The sequence below is a fragment of the Colletotrichum orchidophilum genome (genome assembly GCF_001831195.1).
Source record: "Colletotrichum orchidophilum strain IMI 309357 chromosome Unknown Scaffold_65.1, whole genome shotgun sequence".
NCBI classification, from domain to species: Eukaryota; Fungi; Ascomycota; class Sordariomycetes; order Glomerellales; family Glomerellaceae; genus Colletotrichum; species Colletotrichum orchidophilum.
Window position 1 is genome coordinate 134,389 of NW_019173021.1, and position 15,223 is coordinate 149,611.

Genomic DNA, 15,223 nt, shown 5'->3' on the forward strand with positions numbered 1-15,223 from the left:
GGCGCAGCGGTCGTCGAAGGAGTTGTGCTAAAGATTTGTCGGCGGTTCGTTCTGTCCTCTGTACAAAAGGTAGGTGTGGGTGACGTTGGAAGGGATGATTCCGGAGCTTGCTGAGCCGCAATGTTGCTAACGTACGGAGAAGCTCTCCAACTTTTGTATCGTGGGGCGTTGGCCAGTACCTTAGCTTGTTCCATTGCAGGGGGTCACGGATCGACAGGGGTGCTTTGCGGGTGCAATCACGTGACACGATTACCAGCCGACAAGCTCCAAAGACCTTGAAGTTTGAATGGGTCCGACCTGACAACAACCATCATCAAAAACCCCAACATTATAGAACAAACAAAACCACAAAAACAGTATCGCCACGAAATCTCAACGGGAGAACATATGACACCCATATAGCCCGATACCCAGATTGAATTAAACCGCCAACTATGGACCTCCTCTCGAGTGTCCGCAAATCCGGCTCCCGCGGCGGCGTAAACTTCAGTTGGGACGAGGTCGCCAACTCGTCTCACCGCGAAAACTACCTCGGACACAGCCTCAAAGCCCCCGTCGGTCGCTGGCAAAAAGGCCGCGATCTGAACTGGTACGCCAAGGGCGACGACGATGCGGGAGCGAGGGAGGGCGAGACGGACGAGGAGAGGCTGGAGCGCGAGCGCAAGGAAGAGCTGCGAAAGATCAAGGAGGCTGAGGAGGACGCGCTCGCGCGCGCGCTGGGCTTACCGGTGCCGCAGCGGGACTCTTCGGGCGCGAATGCGGTTGAGGTTAGCGGGAATAGGGGTATCGGCGGTGCTGATGCAGGCGGCGGAGGCGACGCGAAGCCGTTGAAGGAGGAGAGCAAGGGCGGGCTCGTTGTCAGTGAGAAGAGGGAGCGGAGGGATCGAGGTGAGGACAAGGATAGGCGGCGGAGGCGGAGTCGTAGCCCCCGGCGAGATAGGAGGAGGGAAGGCGAGAGGAGACGGAGTCGGGACCGGGAGCGCGGGGAGGAGAGGCATCATCGCCGTGGTGAAGGGCGGGAACACGGTCGTGAGCTGAGGGATTATGATCGGGATCGTGATGAGGGGCGGGAGAGGCGGTACCATCGAAAGGCGAGGAGTCGAAGCCACGAGCGCGAGCGGAGAGAGCATCGGCGGCGGAGCAGGAGCAGAGAGGGTCAACGAGCCCGGTCGAGGGACCGCCGGCGCAGTCCGGACAAGCGTCACTGATGAACGCCACCAGACTGTTGGAAATCCGATTTGATGAGAGAAGTCAATGATACCCAGGGCACATTTGATGCGCGGTGCAAGCGCAGTATATAACAACGAAGAATACCTATGAACATCCACTCTCAAGATGGCGTTGTGACCGACATATCAATATTCTACCATTTGAATGACTGATACTCACGAGATTGTCGGTTGCGAATCCATAGCCCCCATAGGGCAAAGGCTCATGACGGCCTCACAGAAACCTTCTAACCCATGACTTTGCGAAGACGAAATCCCATTCCAGGTCTCAACTTCAGACTGATCTGCAATTTGATCCAGCCCCTGACCCTGAAATAAACGCCACTATCTGCCTCACCATGATTTTCATCAACCTGAACGCCAGTCCCATACAACTCCAATGCCGACAATGACAGTCCAAATTCGCCAGATAACTCATGCGCTGAACGACGTTACGTAGTACTGCAAGTGGTCAGTCAGTATTATTCCTCAACATCGCATGCAGGGGCACTCTTACAGTTAGTACGGCATCGTCCGCTGTGGCATCGTCATACTGCGGCACGTAGACATACAGAATCAAAGCGTGGTCGTCTGCGAAAGCCGCAACAACCCTGCCTTCGAGCCGCCCTACACTCAACACCCGGCTCCAATCCTTCCCATCCACTCTCACCGTGGCCCATTTCTCCGGGCCGCCTTCCTTGAACTTGACACTCGGGTGCTCTTCGACGGGCATCTCCAACTGCGTGGGGTCCAGCTCCGGGTTGACGAGACCCGACCACGTACTCGAGACGTCGACTGCCTCCGTCGCGATCCGGAGCTTCAGGTTCCCAAACATGTTGGCGCTTAGCTCCAGCTTGGGACTCACGCGGGAGTTTGTGCCGGACGAGATCGCGAGCTTGGTGAACCGATCCGAGATGGCTTTGAGCTGGAGCAGAGGGGGCATGGTGATATGCACGTCTGTCTCGCGCACCGTGGGCTGCATGATGGTCTCTACCGTCTCTGGGTGCAACACCCGCACGGGGATGTCCTGGGTGATGATCTTTTCGCGCTCACGCCGCAGAGACGTCTCTAGATGCTCAGCGGCGAAGCCTTGGTCGTCCTCGTCAAAGGGGTCGTTTTCGAGACCGGCGTAGGCGGCGTTGCGGCCGGGCAGGCCTGAACCTGAGGACGTGTTTGTCGTCGTGGTGATGGTCATGGACAGCACAGGGATTCCATCCTTCTTGGTAAGGCGCAGCGAGGCCGAGGTGCTGTTGAGCGCAGAACGCAGGGCACGCTGGAGGGGCTGAAGGGGCAGCTCTAGATTGATGGTGTTGTGCTCTTCTGCGGATTGGATGTGATAGCTATCGAAGATGAAGTCCATGGGTAGAGAACTGGCCATGATTCAGCAGCCATGCTTCCAAGACGCAATCAGAGTCAGAGTGCAGCAATCTTACGACCAGACTTGAGAACCCGTGTCGGGTATTACTGTGAAGCGCGCCGTTTCATCGTCAAGGCGAACCCATGCAATTTTCTCGAGCGAGTTAAGGGCAGCTGTAAGCTCTGTAAAACGAAGGGAACGGTCAGAGAGTCACTGGGCGAGCCCGAGGTTGCAGCGACCAGGCAAAGGATAGTAGTTATGGGTTCGAACGCACTGGAAAAAGTACGGATGTTTTTGAGCTCCGTCTTGAATCGCATTTTCGAAACCTCGATCTCTTCAACGGCTGACCGTCCGGACGGGAAACTATGCAGGGACAGGACACATGAACAGAAAGAAACTCCCGACGGCAGTTGAGGGGCGAAGGGGTGGGGGGGAGCTGATTGCCTCTTTTGGTGTAGACGCGTAAAGTGGAAAGAGAAACGACGCGATCTTGCCTTCCGAGGTGTGGTACGCCGTCGTGCGTGGTGCTGCCACTGGCAAGGAGACGGCACCGGAGCACAGGTGGTGCATGCCTGCCGCCACGCAGCCCACGCAGCACTGCAGTGCGGATGGCCTGCAGAAACGGCATGGAAGTCTTTAGCGCGGGGCATACCACCCCTGTTAGCGTACCCGGATTAGGAGACCTCACCCCATTCACAGTTCACGACTACCCCGCTATCACCTGAGGTGGACAGAAGAGGGCGAGATCGATCTACGAGGCGGCCAGTAAGATAACGTCGCGACCGGCTTCACCTTCCCTTCCCTGTTGATTCAAGATTCCGGGAGTAGGTAGGTAGGTACTGTACCAGGTTTGGACGTCAGTGGGTATGTCGACTCTCCAGAGTGAAGTCGATGGACGCGAAGGGCAATCTTCGAGACTACTCTTGGATTGCAGTGAAGCAGTCGAAGTGGGCTGTCTATTAGGTTTTCATAGGGCTTCAATGTGTTTGTTCGAAAAGTTGACATGATGAAATAAAGGTGTTTAGAATTACTGTCAAAAGCTGGAAATTCTTTACAGGTATTGGACAAATGAAATCCGTCAGCTATACCATCTGCTGTCTCATAGACTCATGAGGCTTCGCCCAAGTCATCATGCTCCCATCAAACTCAAGGCCTAGCTTGTTTGTCATAATGCCAGTCCTGCCATCCGCTGTGATACCATCGTCTATTAGGCTCTCAAAAACCACCGCCGTGCACAGAGCCGCCCATGGCTCGGGTTCCCATCCATCGTGTATACATCGCTAGTGAAGCAGAACCGTTCAAGGCAGAAGAAGTCGTGTAACGTTTCTGCGGAGACCTCCCGCAGCAGTAATATCTGCGATACCTGCGGGTGTTACTTTTTTGGTGGTTTCGACCCTGAAGCCTTCCGATCTTCTTGAATGAAGTGCTCGGTCCACTTCTTCCTCCACACTTCGCGGTCCTCCCAGGGCTCTTTTGTTGGTGTTTCTTCCTGTTCTTTGGGAACCTCTTGAGGGATGGACGCCATATTGTGATCGAGTGAGTGGATGAGAGAGTTGAGCCGTGGCAGGAGTTGGCCGCGGAAGTATTTCGAGGTTTTGCGAGTACGTTGCAGTTGAGTGTGGCATATTTCGCACGGCATCCAGCCCCAGTACATGTAACTGCGCGTCGGCTTCGTTGTTGGAACCACGGGGTGTCCGCAGTCGCACCGCATGCTCACCCGACACCAAGGGCAGTGCGGCTCATCGACGCTGGCGACGCCAAGCCAGTATTGTATGCAGTCGCCGCCGAAGCGGTGACCGCAGGGAAGATATCGCCAGATCTCCTTGTCGCCCTCCTCCTTGACCTCGCCGACTTTCTCGTAACATATTGCGCAGCAGGTATCGTCGGCAGCGGGATTCGAAGCCATCTCCTGCTTCCGCATAACAGATTTGAAAATATTCATCGTCTCCAGCAGGAAGGGGACATGGAATTCGCTAAAAAACCAGCCAGCGACAAGCGGCGTCGAAAACTGTTGGCGATTCGAATCCGGATAAACCGATGGCTTTGTTGCTAGACCGAAAGGCGGGCGAGTAGTAGTGTACAAAGAAAGTGAAGAACGTGACAAAGAGGGAAAGTACAACACCCGGACAGGACGAGCCACTGACTTTAGGAAAGCTAATCGTGCCTTGCAGATGGCCCGACATTGACCTCGTAGTTGGACCGTTCCGGATTCTCTACCGGGTCAACCATGTCTTTCTCACGAAAAGGCATGGTGCACGGAGCCATACCTTGGGGATAAGGTGTGCTGCCGACTCGCTGGGCTATGCTTGACATGTGCGCTGGCAGCCTTTAGTCTGACCTTTTTGGGAACATCGAGAGCATTGGCTGGAGGCGGCGTGTGACGCTTGACGCTTGTCAAAAGGAGTGTGTGCCCCTCCCCAGGAAAGAAACTGTTTCGACGCTGCTGACCTCCATCCTTTCATCCCACTCTTTCATATCGAAGAGAGTCAGGTATGATGCTGAGGAGGGGTTCATGGGGGGGAAGGATAGGTACCGCCGTCTCCGATAGCGAAAGAGAGAAACATGACGGGCCAAATTAGGTAAGATGTAGAGACATGCAGGACAGAAACACGGGCGCCTGAGCGGTGCTTGTTTCGGACATGTGGTTGCGCCTGACCCTCACTCGGACCAAACAAAGCCAAGACAGAGCGAGATAGTCGACCATAGTGAGGCAGGTTGGCAGGCGGCATAAAGTTCAGCTGATGTTGATTTCAGCATTGAAATGTATGCAGTTTTAGCCACTCCTGATCGCCACTTAATTCCCACGTTTGCCGGCCAGTTATGCAGGACCAGAACTTGGAGTGGGTATGAGATCCGCGCCGCTTGACATGGAGACTCCCCTGGAACAACCATTGCCGAAAGACAGATCGCGATTTAGCTTCTTCGTGACAGCCTGATTAGATCGGCCAACTCGGCTGAAGCTTGATACCAGTTCGCGTGTCCACATCCCGCGTCGCAGGGCGGAAAAAACGGAGTTTTGTGCAGTAACAACGTGTGTCTGATAGAAAGGCATTCAGCCTTGGTATCCTCGTGGTCGGCAACGGGATAGGCGTCCGGTTCATGGAAGAGGCTGAAGTGCGTATTAGATTGATGACTACCGCCTATTACCAGCTCCATCACCTTCATCGTCACTGTCATCTCTAAAGCCCTCTTCAAGGCTGGCACGGAGAGATTCGTGTTAGCTGTGAGGCCACGAAAGAGGGAGTTGGGGCATTGCTCGACGACTCACTCTCTACTCAAGCGTCTCGTGCTGTCATGTCTGTCCCGCCGAGCATCTTCTGACAGAGCTCGCCGGGTATCTTCACCAACCTCCCCAAGCTCCTCGCCATCTCCTGACGAGTACCCGTCCTCAGTAGCGTCAGTCGCTATGACGAGGCGTTCATGAGCATTCCGCCGCCAAGTTGACGGGACCATCATCCTTGCAATGGCATTTTGCACGCGGTGTCGTATTGATACAGTCGAGGTTGATATGGTATCGAGAGGCAGATATTGGCTATAACGACTGCGCCATCTGCGCCAGAGCGGGAGGGCGACGTAGGTCGAAACGAGAAAAAGAATGAGCGAGATGATGGCAGGCACGATCAAGGTCTTGACGTATGCCGGCAAATGGTCAGCTCAGGGATGTATCGGGGAAACGGTGGCGAAGAAAGAGTCAGACGTAGAGGGAATTGAAGCGCACCTTAATGACTGACATTGTGGTGCCCATGGTAGGCCTGGTGGTGATGTCGCGTAAATATTTGTTGACCTTGCGCCCTGGTGGGAAGAGATCCCAAGGATTATGTGTCGCGCGAAATGAAGGCAACCTGGAAGGCTACTGTTATCAGCAAGCGCAGCTGAAGACTGCCGCCGACGAGCGCGGACGAAGCCAAGCTCAAGCCAAAAGAGGAGGCCCTGTCAAGCTACCTACCTACCTTAGCACCCAGCATGCTATAGTGCCACTTGGCCCCGGCCGGCGCCGGGCATGGCACCTGGAGACACAGGCCAACCTTGATGGGCCCGCTAGAAAAGCTGTTGCCCGCACCCTGCCAGGAAGCGGTCGGACGCTTAAGCACCTGAGCCCAGCCCGGACCTAACACTGACAGAATGGAAGCGCTCTCTACCTTATAAGGTAGTTCACGGATGATATTAGACCGAGCTGCAAGTCCGGAAGTATCGCGAGTGACTGAGAATCGACTCCCAACGCAAGAGTCTCCTCAGCACAATATTAATCTTTGATCTTCTTGCATTTTGTTCTGTCAATAAACTGCGAATACATACCTAGGTACCTGGGTAGGAAGGTGAGCACTGAGCTCCATCGTTGGAAAGAGTCGGGGTCGCGGAATGACTTGAGCGCGGACTCCCCGGGTTCCTCATCTGACGTGCTCAAGCGAGAGCCGCAGATAAGACACCTTGAGAAATGGCACTATGAAGAACCACCGTGCTACTGCAGGATTGCTTGTCGATGTTTCTATTTCTGCATCAGCAAAGCAACGCTCAGAACCAGGACAAAGGGGGAATGCCAGTCTCATACGATGTTGACAGGGCAAGCCGTGAAGGAGTAAGTACTCAAGGTTTGCAGCACTAAGCAGACGGGTCGTCGTAATACATTGTAGTCGAGTCTCCAGAGTCCCAAGATTCCGATTCAATATCGCTTAGGTGCTGGGCCTCAATGGTGGACACCCGGGAAGCCGTCTTGTCTCCCCACCGCCACCATTCCATGTGGAGGTACATGGTTCGAAAAGGCCCTCTGGCTCAAAATGGACAGACAGGGCAGGCATTGTAATTGGGCCCCAGGGTTCTTGTCGCCATCTTTAGCATCAGCACCACCGCGACGGAAGGTCTAGAGAGGGAAGGAGGGGACCAGCCCGCCTATAAGGTACTATACCTTACCTTAGGAACCCGCCGTGCCGCCCAATGAGGGGTAGCCATGAGATCCTCGCAAGGAGAATGCGAGTTCTCTCCGTGGTGGGCGTCTAGAGACGGACGAATACGAACGATGGATTCCGAGGCGAAGAAATCAATTACAACTGACAGAGTGACGGTCCGTAAGGTACTCTGAGATATGGATTATGCGACTGGTTGAAGCCCCCAAATGTCCTTGGGCGATAGACAACGATAGAGTTCTCTTCCGACCGGCCGCTTGACGTATCACTGGCGAGCCCAGCACCTGACTTGCAGATGCCGAAGGCGATCTTTGGCGCATTTGATTTGGCTCAACCCACGGACTTGGGTTACTTGTCGCCGGACTCCCTTCGCGCCTTCCTGCAGTCGTCCGAGTCCACGTCCTTTGGTCTCGACCCCTGACGGACGCAGCGGCGCCCCGTAGCATCGCATGCCAATACTTATTAACCATTCTATTTTGTTCAGTGCCATTGAATACGGATGGATATCGAGCGCGCAGCGGGAGCCTTCACCAGTCCAGTCCCACTAGATAATTGACTCCTGGAGGCGTCCTGCCTGAATAAGTAATCCTTGGCCAGGTATCCGTACTCAATATCGCGCAACTGGACTCGCACTCAAGTCAAGCGCGCCAACAGAACATCCCCACCTCCCAACGCCAGCGCCGCTTGCGTTCGACTTTCCTCTCTTTCATTCTCTCCCCTCTCGTCATTCTGCGTTTTCGTGTGGTTTTCTCTTCGTCCCTTGACATCTTCTCTTATCTGTGCCGTCCCTCTCAGCCCGCCCGCGCGCTCATTCCAGTCCAGCTGTCACCACTGTAACGCACTAAGCTGCCCGGTAGCCCAGACCTTGAGGCTTCCAAGTCGCGCCGTCCGGCATCCCCACTGCCTATCCTCCCACGCCCTCCTCCTCCTCCTCTTCCTCCACCCCAGAACGCTCAGGCAGTTTCCGCAAAAGAAATCGCACTTCTGCTGCCATTAAAGTGTCAAGTCAATCGCGGCCCCTTGTCGAGCCCCGTTTCATCAGGGAACTCCGCACTTGCGACGTCGTCTTCACAGCGACGACACCACCCGCCCAGAAGCAAACCTGTTCGGCTTCCATCCCATGGCATTGCAGCTGCAGCTGCTCCGAATTTAGTTGACCGCCGCTGCTGGCCACTAATTTGGTAGTCTTTTGCTCAACTGCCGCCTAGCCAACGCCCTGGATTGCCTGCTTAGCTACGGATAGAGCCTAGCACGACTTGTGGAGGAACGGTTCTCGACGGAACGCCGAGAGTGATCACCCAGCTTCTCGTTGCCCCTTCCCTCCCCCCCTCGCGTGGGAAACCTGGACCACGGCCACAACATACACACGGCCAAAGCCTATCATCATCTTCAGCCCGCCAGACAGATCTGCAGTTCGTCAGCCTGCGAACCAGCCGTGGCATACTTCGGATACCCGTTCCGGCTTTGCTTCATACCCGGCAACCCACCACACACTCTTTGTGACGCACCACTTGCTTTTCGCGATTCCATCTTGTTCATACTCCAAAACCCCTGCTCCATCCAACGGCGTTGCAGCCTCTGCAACTTTTTCGGCGCTCCCTACCTTACCCAGCAACATATCTGTCCGAGAAAGAAAATAAGGACCGACGGACTCATCAGCCGCTTCGCCTTTGTATACACCATTGTCTACCTTTGTCGCATTCGAGGGCGGCAACAGAGGTATGTTGTGGTCCCCAGGGGACCCCCTCCTTCGGTCCCCGGTCTCAAGTCCCAAACCTCTGTCTGCTTCGATCCAAAATTGGGCAGAAGACATGCTAAAACATCATCGATTCATGCAACCAGAATTCCAACGCGCCACATTGCAACTTGCTATCCCAACTGCCTCCGAAGGGCTCCACGTCGAACGGGTAGAGGAATTCAATCATGCGACCGGCCTTGGCCATCCTCCTCGCCCGAACTATTATCCAGATCCGTTAGTTCTGAATTCGAAGACACACCATCGATCGAGCTTTACGTGAGAGGGCCAGGGGTTTCACCTGCCTCCCCGTCCTGCGCCCGCCATGTCTTCCACCGACAAGTCGAGACAATCTTCAGGAGGAAAGTCTTTCTTCTCGCGAAGCAGGAAAGACAAACGCAACACCAGCGACGAAGGTCGCCATCTGGCTGGAGCCGATTACTCCGACGCGGCCAGCGTACACTCGCGCGCCTCTCGTCACCATCGCGACTCGTCCGTCGTGTCCATCGACCAGTACCCGGAATCCGGCATGACAGCCGGTCCCATGACGAGTATTCCCTACGATAGCATACCCGATTCTCGATCACCAGTCCCCATCGAATACTTACCCAAGGGCGATCAGGCAGCGATTCTTCGCCCGAGTCCTTCGCCACATCATCTCAACAAAGTTACAAGCGACTTTCACCAGTATCCCACATTTGACACGTCCACAATGGCGGGGGGAGCGGGCTCACATGCGTCGGCGCAGCGTGTCCCGCAGTCGAATATCACAATGTCCAGTACAGGCCGCCAGACGCAATACCAACAGTGGGGACCAGGGCCTGCTCGCGGAAGTACGGCGAGCACAATCAATGGGTCCCACAACCCCAGATACGATTCGTACATGACATCGGCGGGTCGTAGTTCCGCTGACCAAGCCAGCATATTCTCATCAGGTAATGGAGGCACCTATGACTTGGCAGCAAATCGCTCATCAAGACCAGCACTGCCCAGTGCTTCTTCGCAGAGTTCCTATTCCTCGCATATGTCCTATAGGGACTCGACGCACCCTTCCTCGCACCGACTGACAAAGTTCCCCGGCATGGGGCCCACTGGACACGATGGGTTTCATTTCCCCCGGCCGGATAACGACGAAATCATCAGCCAGATGTTTTTGGCGTTGATGCAAAAACGAGGATGGCACAACCTACCCGAGCAGGCTCGCCGACAAATGGTCGCTTACGCGCCCGACAAGAAATGGACGTTGCTATACCAGGACCGATTGACCGAGTGGCAAGGAGAGCAAAAGCGGAGGCAAACAGCGAAACCGAGCCAGTTTGCGGCCCCGGAGATTCTGGTTAATTCGGACGAGGAGGGTTCACCGGAATGGTATGTCCGACGTGTGATGGATAATAGCTTGGACACGAAGGGCTTGGGAAGTTTGGAGGTCAACCTCAGAACGCAACAAATCGGATGGGTCAAGCGCTTCATCGAGTGCCAGGGGCAGGTCGCGTTGACCAACGTCCTGATGAAGATCAACCGCAAGACCGCGATGGGGCCGGTACAAGATGGGAAATCAGACCGAAACTTTGACCGGGAATACGATATCATTAAATGTCTCAAGGCCTTGATGAACAACAAGTTCGGCGCCGACGACGCTCTGGTCCACCAACAAGTCATTATCGCACTGGGGACTTCACTGACTTCCCAGCGCTTGACAACCCGCAAGCTAGTTAGCGAAGTCCTCACCTTTTTGTGCCACTGGGGCGATGGTGAGGGTCACCTGAAGGTTATCCAAGCTCTCGACTCCGTCAAGGCACAACAAGGAGAAAATGGCCGATTCGACGCATGGATGCGGCTTGTTGAAGTCACGGTTGATGGGCGTGGTAAGATGGGCAGTATGGTCGGAGCAAGCGATGAGGTCCGGAGTGGTGGCATCGGCATGGAGAACCTTCTCATGGAATACGCCGTTGCGACGCTCATTCTCATCAATATGATTGTCGATGCACCAGAGAAGGATCTCCAGTTGCGGATGCATATCCGCGCCCAATTCAACGCATGCGGCATCAGGCGCATCCTAACGAAGATGGAGTCGTTTCAATACGACCTCATCGACAAGCAGGTTGAGCATTTCCGAACCAACGAGGCCATTGATTACGAGGATATGCTGGAGAAGGAGAACAGTAGCATCAAGGACAATGTCGAAGGAGAAGTTAAGGACCTCAACGACCCTGTTCAGATCGTAGACGCCATTCAGCAGCGTCTGCTTGGAAGCAAGACGCAGGACTACTTCATCTCAGCGCTACAGCACTTGTTGCTCATTCGTGACAACGATGGCGAAGAGCGACTGCGAATGTTCCAGTTGGTGGACTCGATGCTGAGCTACGTGGCCATGGATAGGCGTTTGCCCAACATGGACCTCAAGCAAAGCTTGAACTTTACCGTCCAGAGTCTGTTAGATAAGCTTCATACAGACTCCGAGGCCCGGCAAGCCCAGGATGAGGCACTGGAGGCTCGGCAGGTCGCTGATGCTGCCATGGCGGAGAGAGATGAGATGAAGGAGAGATTAGAGTTGGGCGCCGATGGACTCGTGGCAAAGCTCCAAAAGCAATTAGATGAGCAAGCGAGATTCATCGAAGCCCAAAGGCGGCAAGCCGAAGGTTTGAAAGCCGAATTGGAGAACGTACAGACGCTGCGTCAGAAGGAAGCTCAACGGTATGAGCTCGAGACCCGAGAGCTTTACCTCATGCTTCGAGACGCACAAGACGTTGCTGCCTCCAATGCTGTCAAGGGCACTAACAAGCTCGGGGAAGAAGACCCGGCCCGGATGCAGGGCATTTTGGACCGTGACCGACTCATGGAGCGGCTTCAGATGCAAATTGAACGCCAAAAGACTCAGTTCAAGTTGGAGGGCAGAGTATGGGGTGATGCTGTTGGGCCATCTGATCGACTGCGCGCTCTCCGTGAGGAGATGGATGACAGTGCGATGGGAGCAGGACCTGGTACGCCACCAAGAGACTTCACAAACAGCATGCTGGGAAGCGTCAACCGGAACACAAAGATTACCCGCAAGCCAGTCAACGGTCGCGGCGAACCTATCGAAGGCGATTTCCCCGAAGGCGAAGACGTCGAGATGGACGAGGACGGAGTTGTTTATGAGAAGCCCCGGGTCGTTGAAATCCGCCGTCCCGTTATGGATCCCAACCAAAAGGCCGGTCTTTTCGGCGAGATGGCTGGCAAGGTTAAAAAATACGAGGGAAGCGACTCAGAAGAAGCCGAAGGCGCAACAACCGGCCCTTCTCACCCGAGCCTCGAGTCCGGCTCTCCGATTACCCCTGCCGATGGCGAACCTCCCAAGATCCAAATTACTGGGGCTGCCGCGCCGCCTCCTCCGCCTCCGCCGCCTCCCATACCCGGTCAAACCGGTATTCCACCTGCACCTCCTCCCCCGCCGCCTCCTCCGCCCATGCCGGGGATGCTTTCCCCGACCGGTGTTCCACCCCCACCGCCACCCCCGCCTCCGCCTCCACCTCCACCACCAGGCGGTCTCTCAGGAATGCCTCCACCACCGCCTCCGCCATTGCCTGGCGCCATTTCTGGGCACTTCCTCTCACAGGCAACACCTTTCGCCGGCGGGACTTCTATCGGCTTGCCAATTGTTCGTCCAAAGAAGAAGCTCAAGGCCCTTCATTGGGACAAGGTCGATTCCCCCATGACTACGCATTGGGCCGCACATGCTCCATCTGCTGAGGAACGTGAAGAGAAATATCATGAGCTTAGCCGCAAGGGTATTTTGGATGAGGTTGAGAAGCTCTTCATGGCCAAGGAAATCAAGAAGCTCGGAGTCGGCGGTGGCGCGAAGAAGGATGATAAGAAGCAGATCATCTCGGGAGACCTTCGCAAAGCTTTCGGTAAGTTTTCTGTGTTTTGGTTTTTCGTATCTATGCTAGGGTGACAGCAACTGACTCCGCTTAGAAATTGCCTTCGCCAAGTTTTCTCAGGTTTCCGTCGAGAAGATTGTGCAGTCCATCATTCATTGCGACAAGGAGATACTAGATAATTCCGTCGTCATGGACTTCCTGCGCAAAGATGATCTGTGCAATATTCCGGATAACACAGCCAAGCAGATGGCTCCATACAGCAAGGACTGGACGGGCGCTAACCCCGACAAGGCCGAACGCGAACAGGACCCTGCCGAACTCACTAGGCAGGACCAGATTTACCTGTTCACGGCCTTTGAGTTGCATCACTACTGGAAGGCCCGAATGCGAGCTCTTGCCCTTACTAGGAGCTTCGAAGCCGATTTTGATGAGATCACGGAGAAGATGCGCCAAGTTGTCGGAGTATCCGAGTCTCTGCGAGACTCCGTATCCCTCATGAACGTTCTCGGTCTCATCCTTGACATCGGAAACTACATGAACGACGCCAACAAGCAGGCCCGCGGTTTTAAGCTGAGCTCTCTTGCCCGTCTAGGCATGGTCAAGGATGACAAGAACGAATCCACTCTCGCCGATCTCGTCGAGCGAATTGTTCGCAACCAGTATCCCGAATGGGAAGATTTCTCGGATGACATCTCCGGTGTTATGATGGCTCAAAAGATCAACATTGAGCAAGTCCAGCAGGACGCCAAACAGTACATCGACACGGTAAAGAATGTTCAGATGTCTCTCGACGCCGGCAACCTCAGCGACTCCAAAAAGTTCCATCCCCAAGATCGAGTCAGTCAAATTGTCCAGAGAATTATGAAGGACGCGAGAAGAAAGGCGGAGGAGATGCAGCTTTACCTGGAGGAGATGATGAAGACTTACAACGATATTATGGTCTTTTACGGCGAAGACTCCACCGACGAGAACGCCCGCAGAGACTTCTTCGCCAAGCTTGCCATGTTCATCCAGGGTTGGAAGAAGTCCCGGGAGAAGAACGTTCAACTCGAGGAGACGCGCAGACGCAACGAGGCTTCCATGAAGCGGAAACACGCCCAGCTCCAGGTATCAAATGCCAAGGTGGATGGAGCACCGCCCTCGCCATCAAGCGCAGGTGCTATGGACTCTTTGTTGGAGAAGCTACGCGCTGCTGCGCCTCAGACACGAGACCAAAGAGATCGTCGTCGCAGGGCCAGACTCAAGGATCGCCATCAGGTGCGGGTAGCATCGGGACAGAAAATTCCTGATCCAGACGAAATCCCCGAGGTGGAAGCTTCCCTGCAACAAGCCCCCAAGGAGGCGACTATTGACGAAGAGGGCAATCCCATCAGCCCGGGACTGTCGTCACCCAGAGAAGCTGAAGAGGATGACTTAGCTGATCGTGCGGCATTGTTGCTACAAGGCATACGTGGAGGAGACGGGGCTGACGACGCCGATCCGGAGAAGAGAGAGAGCCTGCGGCGCTCAAGGAGGCAGACGGCCGAGGAAGAAAGGCGAATGAGAAGACGCAGGCGGGAGAAGGCGACCTCTACGAATACCGCCATCAGCGAAGGAGACACGACGGTGACGGAAGCGAAGGAGGAGGAGGAGATACCCCCGACACCTTCGATTGTGAACACGCCTGTAGAACCATGAGCCCGGATCTCATGTGGGAGTCACCAGTCGGAGTCATATATACACAAACACTATGTAATGTTTACTACTTCGAAGAACGCTAGCACTAGGGGGAAATACCCATCCCTCTACACAAGCTCGATCACACAGTACCTACCATCTCGTCAATTGAAGGGAGGAGGGGATGGAGAATTCGGGGTAGCTTTTTTTCTTGTGAATAATTCCCCACGCTATATAGGAGGCGGTAGGAGTCGGGCGCTGCAGTCATTGGCGGCGTCTTTGCAAATGTTTTACCGCATTGCAGCATCGTCGCATCATTGCTCCTTTTGGTGGCCGTTTGGCTCTTCTTCTTCAAGACTGTTTAACGGAAGGGAATGAGAATGCTGGGCTCCCGGCTGGTCTATGGGTTTGGCATTCTAACTTTCTTGGCTGTTTGTGTTCTGTTGCATGTTGGTGCATGGTGGTGCGTGGTGGACGCTCGGATGAGCTGATGAAGGGACTGACTC

The 15,223-nt window shown here is 54.9% G+C and overlaps 5 protein-coding genes across 5 annotated transcripts; 2 read left to right on the plus strand and 3 right to left on the minus strand.

Annotated features, from left to right (window-relative positions):
• Positions 1 to 434: 434 nt before the first annotated feature.
• Positions 435 to 1,208, plus strand: CORC01_07922 (kinase phosphorylation protein; the record flags this gene model as incomplete). The annotated part of the gene is made up of 1 exon (XM_022619557.1): positions 435 to 1,208. The coding sequence occupies one exon, from the start codon at positions 435 to 437 to the stop codon at positions 1,206 to 1,208; it is 774 nt and encodes a 257-aa protein (XP_022473932.1).
• A 435-nt stretch (positions 1,209 to 1,643) lies between these two features.
• On the minus strand, positions 1,644 to 2,882 carry CORC01_07923 (Hus1-like protein; the record flags this gene model as incomplete). The annotated part of the gene is made up of 4 exons (XM_022619558.1): positions 1,644 to 1,670; positions 1,726 to 2,578; positions 2,642 to 2,747; positions 2,840 to 2,882. The coding sequence occupies 4 exons, from the start codon at positions 2,880 to 2,882 to the stop codon at positions 1,644 to 1,646; spliced, it is 1,029 nt and encodes a 342-aa protein (XP_022473933.1).
• Positions 2,883 to 3,937: 1,055 nt separating this feature from the next.
• On the minus strand, positions 3,938 to 4,507 carry CORC01_07924 (uncharacterized protein; the record flags this gene model as incomplete). The annotated part of the gene is made up of 1 exon (XM_022619559.1): positions 3,938 to 4,507. One exon carries the CDS (start codon positions 4,505 to 4,507, stop codon positions 3,938 to 3,940), a length of 570 nt encoding a protein of 189 aa, XP_022473934.1.
• A 1,191-nt stretch (positions 4,508 to 5,698) lies between these two features.
• Positions 5,699 to 6,310, minus strand: CORC01_07925 (uncharacterized protein; the record flags this gene model as incomplete). Its single annotated transcript, XM_022619560.1, has 3 exons — positions 5,699 to 5,762; positions 5,834 to 6,192; positions 6,284 to 6,310. 3 exons carry the CDS (start codon positions 6,308 to 6,310, stop codon positions 5,699 to 5,701), a joined length of 450 nt encoding a protein of 149 aa, XP_022473935.1.
• Positions 6,311 to 9,526: 3,216 nt separating this feature from the next.
• CORC01_07926 (cytokinesis protein sepA) lies at positions 9,527 to 14,738 on the plus strand (the record flags this gene model as incomplete). Its single annotated transcript, XM_022619561.1, has 2 exons — positions 9,527 to 13,091; positions 13,156 to 14,738. 2 exons carry the CDS (start codon positions 9,527 to 9,529, stop codon positions 14,736 to 14,738), a joined length of 5,148 nt encoding a protein of 1,715 aa, XP_022473936.1.
• Between the last annotated feature and the right edge of the window lie 485 nt (positions 14,739 to 15,223).